Source organism: Gavialis gangeticus, unplaced genomic scaffold (genome assembly GCF_001723915.1).
Source record: "Gavialis gangeticus isolate Ggan-Ray unplaced genomic scaffold, GavGan_comp1, whole genome shotgun sequence".
In the NCBI taxonomy this organism is placed as follows: domain Eukaryota; kingdom Metazoa; phylum Chordata; order Crocodylia; family Gavialidae; genus Gavialis; species Gavialis gangeticus.
In genome coordinates, this window is record NW_017729029.1 from 341,880 (window position 1) to 351,522 (window position 9,643).

Here is a 9,643-nt window from a genome sequence, read left to right on the forward strand (position 1 = left end):
ACAAGTGCTTTAAGCCACTTTAAGGTATTAGTGTGTGGACAATCCAGGGTTTAAGAGCTCCTGGAGCCACCCCAAATTACCATGTAACAAGGCCCTTAGGCCAGTAGGTTATAAAACTTGAGGAGCACAGAATCATCAGGTTGGTGGGAGAGACTATGCCCTTCATTTGCTACTGAATGGGGATAGATTTGAACTAGTTAACTATTTTGTATCCCCTTGGGTTCTGTTTCCTACAAGCATTTCAGGACCTCAGATGTCACATACTGAGAATTTGTTGTTCGGAGGCACCTTTTGTACGAGACACTGCTGGTCATCTCCACCTGCAAATCTCAATCCCCTGTTCCTTTCAAGAACCTTTTTAATCTTTTGCAGACTATAAATCTCTTTGGACCACATTCTTCTTCTCCCTATTATACTGGTGTAAAGGCACAGCAGTTTCAATCAGTTATGTCACACCAGTTGTAGATTGGTGTGAGAACATAGTTCAGCCATTCCTTTATATGAGCAAATGGGGAAAATATCCTAGAACATCTGTTCTGTACTCAAAAGTTTCTTTGATTAATTACAAGACTAAGCTGGGGAGAAATGCAATAAAGAATCTGGAACTGGAAAATAGGAAACAATAGCTCAACCCGCATATTTAGCAGATGGATTTGGTCACCACTATTTGAAAAAGTGCAGTGACTTCATTTCAACAGCAAGTGGAGCTGAGTCAGTTTTGTTAAAATGTGGGCTTTGAAAAAGCAGCAAAGTTTACTACAGTAACTACTTTTCTCCAAGCAGCCTGGCCCTTGGGTCTTAATAAATCTAGGTCAAAATGAAACAAGAGATTCATTACTCAAAGAAAAGTGAAAGGAGGAGGGAGAGGTTTGACATTTGTTGCCAAGCTCCTGCAGTGCCCCATGTAGGGAGAGCGAATTCTCAGAAGATACCAGGCAGAAAAATCTTGGAATGGGGCCCTGTGCTCGGGAACTGGATTTGCACTTTTCATCTGCTTTTTAACAACAATCAGAAAGCACAAGCTGTTGTACAGATATCAAAGAGCTTTATTCAGACCTCGGGAACAGCTTGTATAATTTTGTTTTCCATTATTTCAATGGCTTTCCTCTTTTGGATCATACCACCCTAGCATTCAGGGCTTCAGTAACCTGACTGAATGCAAATGTTTAACCTGCCCATGCAACAGTATCCAGCAGACAGTACTGCAAAGCCTATGGCTTCCTTGTTAAATATGAAGCTAAGATTGACCATAGAAGAACAGAGACAAATCAGGTAGGTAGCATCAGTTAGTCTGGGACCGAGAATGGGGGGTGGGGAGCAAATGGAGGATACACAAAAACTCACTGGATATAAAGAAGGACTTGGAGACTGTAGAACTGCTAATTGGACACCCATATTTAAATAAGGGTTTAGAAAACAACGGGATAACTAAAGGCTTTTCATAGTATGAAAGGCTCCAGAGTCATAAATCTGGGCAAATGTGGGGAGTGAGCAGATGGAGAGGAACAGTTTGGTTATGGACACTCCATGGGAAGCCACAGTGGAATCAAATATACTGTCCATGACCAAGTGACTGTGAGAAGGACTTTGTCTCACTTAGACCCAGATGTTCCCACAAAAACTAGAACAGAGGGCAATGTCCGTGGAATACCTCTGCCTGTGGGGTGTGGCTGAGCTGCACACAATGGCAAACTAAGGAGGTGGGCAAAGACCGCTTACTGCTCCCCACAAGACGAGGCTTCAAGTCAAACCAGCTACTGTTGGCCCTAGAGTGGACCAGCAATTCCTTGCCATGCGTCTTCATCAGCCCCGTTCCCTTGCTGGTGGCTGAGTGAGGGGTCAGCGTGGACCCAATTGATGGATGTGCTCCACCTTTGGAAATACAAACCGTCAGCTGTTCAGTTACTGTGGCTTATGGCCCCTTTCACTGCAGGAATGGTGTATGTTGGGGAGACCAGGAACCCGCTCTGTACATCAGCCTGTAAGACCCAAATGGAAATGCCTCTTTTTCAGATAGAAGAAAGGAGGATTTCAGGGTCCTAAGGAGTATAAGTGCTAAATTTAAATGGAATGAACCCAGTTGGCTTGATTGTCCGCTAACACTTCCTCTGCCGAGGTCCCAGTCTGTCCCTATGCTTATGCAATTTAAAACTAAATCAACCAAAATTCTGGGGCCTTAGTGAACAGCTTTGTTTAGGCTAGACATGATGAAGGTGTATCTAGAGACAATTATTCAAGTATCCAGAGAGAACAAATCTAAGCATGGCCTTTGAAGAGGAAATTTAAAAAATCATCTCAAACATAGCTAGGTTAGATAATATCTTTCTTTACCAAGATCAACAGTTATATGCTTAAATTCCTCCTAAAATAATCAGTGACAAAACTTTAAATCCTGCAGGTACAAAAGATTAATCCCTTGGCAGCCCAATATAAATACAAAGCCCCTTATAAAAAGGGGAGGGGGGTGTTGTTTTCCCCCCTTTAACTTGAGTAATGAACAAAAGGGAATAAGGAAAGGGAAAAAAAAGAAAAAATAGAATTCACCCTCCATTTCTGTTGTTCAACATTTTAATTTTAAATTGGGCCTATGAAGTTTGAGATCCACATATTTCCAAAACATTGTTGTCCTTTGAGGTTGTTAGAAGAACAGCGGGTGGCAGAGGCACAGTGTAATGTGGTCAGGAGCACATCTGGCCCGGCAGTTGTTGACTTGTTCGAGTGTTATTCCCTTGAGGATGGAAAGCAATTGCTGATAGGACAGGCTCAGAGGGGGGAGCTCAACATCTTTGCTGTTCTATTGGCTGGTTTTGTTTTCTGGCATCCATGAGCCTCAAGCTTGGAGCCCAGCCACTGAACATCCTGTTTTCACTGAACTTGTCTTTCTTCTTCCAGGTTTCTTCCCTTCATTCCTGGTCACAAAGCTGCTGCAACAGCACCAAGGTAAGAATCTAAAAATGTAACTTTTTAGTTGATTTCTCACTTGGGATTCGTACATTTGAATGGGAGGCATCTAATATTCTCAGCAGAGGTAAACAGGTTTAGCAAGAGCTCTAAAAACTACTCTGCTTTTTAGATGGTTGAAAGTAGAATGAACGACAAGTGTTTAAGAGGTTTGCTGAATGCAGACTCTTAGCCTTACTTCCTATCACTCAGTTCAATGCAGTGTGTGTTTGTATATGAACTTTTGGTTTGTGCATATGTAAGTGCTGAACGAGTCAGCATGATAGCTGAACATCAGTTAATTGTGTTTCTGCTGAACATGTAAGCCCAGGCTCCAGCCTCCTCTTACTGAGCTTTGCTGGAAGGGCACCTTGCAGATAGCCTGGTAACATGCGGAAATAGTCTGCAACCCCTTCCCTTCTGGACCTCTCTCATAGCTTCAAATTATGACAACCAGCAAGTCACTGGGGAAACCAGGCTGTGGCCACTCCTTGATTCAGACCACCCAGACTGCACAAGTGACCTTCTGGAAAGAAGGAAGGAGACCCGTGCCAGTGGGAGGCTTTGCATGCATGACCCTGGCACAGAAAGCCATTCTCCTATACCAAAGTATAGGCTATAGACAGAAATGAATGGCAAGGTGCAGGTATGTGTGTGTATGGGAAGGAAGAAGACAACAAGACCCAGTAAAGGAGGCAGATGGCAACGAGGAAGGGACTCCAGTAATGGCATAGAAGGTCAGAAATGACAGAGGTGTCTGGGTGTGTGACATCTGTGGTTACCTCAAGGCAGGATTACCTCCTTTCAAGCTAAGGACATCATTGTCCTGATTCTGTCCTGCTGCCATTAACTGGGGAGTGTGGGAGGGTTGAAGATGATGCACAGAATCTCTTTTCCTTTAATGAAATTGTTACCAGACTGAGTAATGAACTCCGTACATTTGGGCTCAATGTGTCTCATGTTCCATGGAGTAAAGTTGATGACAGCTTGTAAGTAATCAGGAATGGAATGGGAATTAGTGTTCAGTGGTGGAGTACCAGGGAATGGAGGCACTGCAGTCAGCCCCTGGGAGAAGGGAGTGGCTTTTGTGGGAAGCCCCCCTAGCTGATCCAGGGGTCTTGTTAGTAGGCCCCAGGCAGGAATAGCATCCTGCAGCTGGGAAGATAGCTTGGTCCAACATGACTCCATCATGGGAAAACTCATGGGAAAAACAGAACCTCAGGGGATCCTCCCATCCCTACTGCAGACAGGGCTGCTCCACACAGCTCTGCAGTCACACAGCACTGAATCCCACTAGCATCAATGCCACATGGAAAGAGAGAAGAATCTCCTGGAGTGGCACCATAGGTGTGGTCTTAAAATTTTCCCAAAATTTTGGGGTGAAGACCCTGGAAGAAAACGTTACTGTTCTGGCGCAACAGCACTTTTCACAATAAGGGTAAAACTTGTCCCTGAAGGAGACAAAACCTTTTTGGTCTCTGTTCAAGGCTGCAGAGTGACTACCCCTTCTGCACCAAGTGCAAGGTGCATGTCTTTGCACCTATCGTCTCTAACATAAATACAGAAAGACATGTATCCTAAACAAGAAGGCAAGCCAAACAAGGCTCTGCACTGCTCACACTTCTCTGTAGGGGTGCGGATGAGAGAACAAATAATTCATGGCAGATGTTAGTCACATTGCTAGCACACTACCAGAAGAGGCTTGGATAGCAGGGACAGTGATGAGTGTGGCTTTCCAACCCATCTTAAGCAGAACAGAGCAGAAGGGCAGGCATGGTCTCTAGGAAATGGCAGTGCTCAGGGAGGTTATGAAACAAAGTTCAGTGGTGGTGGTGTGACTTGCCATAGAAAACCTTCCTGCTTCAGTCTTGCAGTCTTATAGGTTGTATTCTTTTAATTTTTGCTCTTATCCTTTCTCCCTCTTGCAGGATCTGTAGAGGTGAACGGAAACAAGAGAGGACGTGCAGCCACCCCCTGGTCCCTGAAAGATGGAAGGTGCAAAGGAAAAGATCATCCTGAACGTTGGGGGAATCAGGCATGAAACTTACTGTAGCACCCTCCGCACCTTCCCAGGAACCAAGCTGTGCAGGCTCACAGAGCCTCATGCCCATAGCATGTACGAGTATGACTCTAGCACCAAAGAATTTTTCTTTGACAGGAGCGCTGAACTCTTTGGCTATGTGTTGAACTATTACAGAACCAAGCATCTCCATTGCCCTGCAGACACCTGCAGGTCAGTCTTAGAAGAGGAGCTGGCCTTCTGGGAGATAAGTGATGCACAGTTAGCACCCTGTTGTTGGCTGAAGCTGAACAACAAGGAAAGGCAGCCAGAAGAGTTCAATATGTGGGATGAGAATGAGCTTGCTGATGACCAGTGTCTCATAGTCCAGATGGAAAGAAGGGATTTCAGCTGGAGAGCCAGGTGGCAGCCAAAGATCTGGGCTATCTTTGAAAAGCCTTATTCCTCAGTAGGAGCCAAGGTAATGCTCCCCCAGCACAAATCTATATCTGTTGGGGTTCTTGGAATTTAGAAACTTGGGGGCAAAACTAATAAGTGTACAACCTCCACGCACATGTCCAGAGTCCTACTTACACCTACTTGAATAATGGCATTAAAAAAAATATCCCTGGACAAGCCTGATTCACCAAGATTTTTAGTATGGATTTCCATTTGCTCTTATTCATGGGATCATACTGCAATTACCTCATCAAGATTTCTAGTCCTGCTATCTACTAGTTGTTAAGCCATACAAAACATACAAAAGCAATACAACATACATAAGCAAAACAAAACATTTAGGAGCCTGTGAGCCAGTTATGTCTCCTGCCAGTATTTTACTGAAACTAGTGGATTTGGGTTGCTCTAAACGCGGGGTGAGGACAGAGTCAGACTGTCTATTTATTGCAAATGCATCCAATCTGGGGGTTTCAGAACACTTTATGATCTGATTTATTTTCATAACTGCTGAACGCCTCCGTGGAACAGCTTTGAGGCTATGGGTTATTTGTGGAATGGTCACTTCAGATATTTACCATCTGTACTGGCTGATGCAACTCAAAATCAAATCTGCTTCTTTATCAGTGTTTTCAGCCCAGGCCCCTGCTTTTCTAGAGCTCAAAAACAGGCTAAAATCATGTCATGGTCAAGCCAATGTTAAGCAACTGTCCCAGGTCCTTGTTAGCCCCCAGCTGATTTCAGTTTGTGCTGTGGGTCAGCTCCCCAGTATATCCTATTCCATATTACTTAAACTCCTTTTTATCTTTGTCTGCCATATCACTGCTCTTGTGCTCTGCCTGCTGTTGTTATGTCCCTTTGCTGTGCCCCACTGCTTTGCATGCTGGTGCTGCCTATTTGCTGCTGTGCTCTGTACAGTTAAGTGGTTATTTAGTGCTTTCAAGAGTACTTCTCTTATTCTCATGCTTCCTGCTGTTTCCCGTGCTATTTATCCCTATTCCCTGCACACAGTACGTCCTCGCTGGTGCCACCCACACTTCTTTCATATAAGAAAAACAGGTACTTGAGGTAGTAAATTGAAATTGGAGAAGACAGAAGACATTTTCCAGCCTGTCTGAAGCAGCAGGGCCTTTGAGACATACTTGGCTTTAGGGAGACCTCAGTGGGTACTTCTGCACCGTGCCTCTAGTGTTTCTGAAGAAGGAGCATTGTCAGGCATGCCCTACCCACCTACTACTGTTCACAGGCATCAATCCCAGAGATGCTGTGTTAAAGTTGCCCCTGCTGCCTCTCTGCAGTGTGGATATACCCAGTGAATCTGCCCCATGATCAGCCATGATGCATACCCATGACTCTCCAGCTGTCAGATCTGCCTCCCATTCCTTACAATCTTAGATGGCAGCAGTTCAAGGTATATTCTTTGACTCGGCTCCACTTTGTAGGAAGGGACAGAAGAGAAAAAAAGATTCTGTGAATGTGTGAAACAACTTTGAGAAGGAAATTGGGTTAAAGTTAGTCTGAGAGTAGGGAATGTCTAATGCTGGGAATCAGGTGGCTGAAATGAGGGATCATATGGATGAAATGAGGCTATGAATTTATGCAATGCCCTTACATTGAACTAATGTCACCTCTCACATTTCCATTTCTCTGCAGTGTTTGGCTGTCGTTTCCTTGCTGTTCATCATTGGCATCGTCATCATATTCTGTGAGGAGACAAAGGCCCAGTTTGATTTCTTTGCTGGTAACTTCACCATAGTCAGCCATTCTGAAGTCACCCATGTCGTCCATGAGCCGTACTACCACCAGGCTCCGTACTTGCTCCACCTGGAGCTTTTTTGCGTCCTCTGGTTCACTTTTGAATTTTCAATGCGGTTTTGCTTCTGCCCAGACAAAAAGAAGTTCCTCAAGAACCCCCTGAATGTTGTTGATTTTCTCTCCCTCTTCCCAGTTTACATTGAGCTCTTCACAGCCAAGCAGATCCAGAAAATGCCAACACTTGGCCTTTGGCTTGGCTCTGTGCGTGTAGTCTATCTCCTCAAACTCCTGAAGATATCCAAGCTCATAGAGACCCCTCTGATCCTGAGAGTCCTGTCCTACACACTCAAGTCCATCCTCCGAGAGATCTGTATCCTGCTGATGATGCTGGCCTTTGAAACCCTCTTCTTTGGCTCCCTCTTTTTCTATGGAGAGTTGCTGGGAATTCATCCTTCCTTCACTGGAGATTTACACTTCACAGACATTCTCATTTGCTTCTGGTGGGCTCTCATCACACTCACTACGGTGGGCTATGGAGACATCATCCCTCTAACTACGTTTGGCCAAGTGACAGCTGCCTTAGCTGCAATATTCGGCATGTTAACTATTATCATCCCAATCCCCATCTTCCTAGCCAAGTTTAAAGGCTACTATGCCATTGCCATATCCAAACAGAAGCTGAAAATGAGCAGAAAGCAATAATGCCATTGATAGTAGAGCTGCTGCCACTCTGTGCCCTTCAGCATTAATTCTGATGGGATTTGTTCCAACCACAAAGCGGATTGAGCACATACATTTAGAAATATTCCATGCCACATTTATTTGCCCAGTGGCAGGGACCGAGATGCAAGTTGTAGCTTTCAGTTTTAGTGGCTAATGCACTTTATGGCATATCACTATGATGAGCAGCACTTCAGTGACACAGGATAATACAATGGGCACAAGAGTCATGGGAAAAAAATCATCCCCTGTCCCATGTCAGACAAAGAGGGGAAAATGCACTTTGGATGGGTTCATCAAGAATCAAAGAGAGGGCTTCACCAGCATGAAAAAAGCCAGTGCTCTCCATTTTGCAAAGCTGCCATAAGCAATCAGAGCATGCAGGGATGAAAGCCCACGCTGAGAGAGAGAGATCAGGATCCTGCAATGTCCCTAACTCCAGAGACATCAGTTCAAAACGGGACTTAATGAGCGGGTATTTTGTGGTGCCCAGGTCTTTGACAGCCCTGAGCAAAGCAGTCCATTGGATTCTCTGGGCCAGATAACTATTAGGTACAGATTAGTGACTTCAGAGGAGCTGCTCTGATTACAACAGCTGAGGATGCGGACCATATGCCTCATCAGCACCTAGTCACTAGTATCACCATCATGGGCAACTGGTGCCACCTTAGTCGGGGGGGGCACATGCCAGTGACCAGTCAGCAACCGGGGGGCTGGGTCTAAGTGGGGAGCGCAGCTAGTCAGGGGTGCACCAGTGCTCTCAGAGGGTGCACGTGCACCTCCATGCACCCAGTACGCATTGCCACTGAATTCAGCATCACATCTCCACCTTACTAGATTTCCTGCTTGGGGAGAAACATGTAGCTAACATGAGAGGGGCAGAGCTTGCTACTAGTGTCTATTTCCAGAGGGGGCTACCTAAATCTACTGTCTTACCTTCCTTCATGGAAGGCAGAGGGTCAGTCATCTCCATGGCACCGGACCCCACTGAGAAGTTTCTACTGTATGAGGGGAAGCGGAAGGAGGAGAAGGAGAAATGTTCGATGGGCTGGCAGGGTAGAGGGAGGTGAGTGCACATAGAAAAGTATATTGTCTCCTCACCAGCCATGTTACTGGCAGCAGAGAGCCTTGCCTGGATTTTCAAAGGGAACCTGGACCCTGGAGCCAGAGGAGCTCCATGATGCCAAGCAGTGGGAGGGGGACCATGGGCACAATGTCTATGCATGGCTAGTCCAAGCCACCTGCCAACAGCAGAGAAATCCATTTCCATACAGGGTTGGATGTGGCCCAACAGCACCTTCAAGTAGGGGTAAAATCCACCAAGGAACAACTCCCAGTCCATCATAAATTTGACTAGAAAGGAGTAATTGGGGTCTACAGAAATCCTGCTCTGTCTTCTCATATTGTATTAAGGAAGAAAAGGAGGCAGTGTTCTTTATGCTGTTCTCTCAGTGTGACCTAGGAAACAGGGCTGGTTTGACTTTGCTGTCCTCATAGCTAATACTGTCAGCGTATGGTTTTTTTTAACTTGTAAATTGAAGTGACTTGATTCTGATCTTGATTTGAAATACACTGACCCAAGGAAGTTACACCAATCAAAAAAACTGTGGGAGACTTGAATTAGGCCCAATTAAGTTGCCATTGCATCAGTGGGCACATCTACATGAGGCACTGTGTCATCGTAGCTCTTCCGTACAGCGACATAGCATCGGCAGGCACTAACCATGATGCCACCGCTACTGCGCGGTAGGGTTGGAAATGACTGTGCAGTGG

At 45.4% G+C, this 9,643-nt stretch overlaps 1 protein-coding gene across 1 annotated transcript; it reads left to right on the forward strand.

Annotated features, from left to right (window-relative positions):
* The first annotated feature begins 2,833 nt into the window (after nucleotides 1-2,833).
* LOC109300446 (potassium voltage-gated channel subfamily C member 1-like) lies at nucleotides 2,834-8,027 on the forward strand. Its single transcript, XM_019521083.1, has 3 exons — nucleotides 2,834-2,940; nucleotides 4,869-5,420; nucleotides 7,049-8,027. Exons 2-3 carry the CDS (start codon nucleotides 4,929-4,931, stop codon nucleotides 7,850-7,852), a joined length of 1,296 nt encoding a protein of 431 aa, XP_019376628.1. The 5' UTR covers nucleotides 2,834-2,940; nucleotides 4,869-4,928; the 3' UTR covers nucleotides 7,853-8,027.
* Nucleotides 8,028-9,643: the final 1,616 nt, after the last annotated feature.

What these genes read in the sequence shown, in the direction of transcription:
- LOC109300446 (XM_019521083.1), top strand. Translation starts at nt 4,929, where the DNA reads ATGGAAGGTGCAAAGGAAAAGATCATCCTGAACGTTGGGGGAATCAGG. An exon ending in ATTCCTCAGTAGGAGCCAAG is followed by an intron (nt 5,421 to 7,048) that starts GTAATGCTCCCC and finishes ATTTCTCTGCAG; the next exon opens with TGTTTGGCTGTCGTTTCCTT.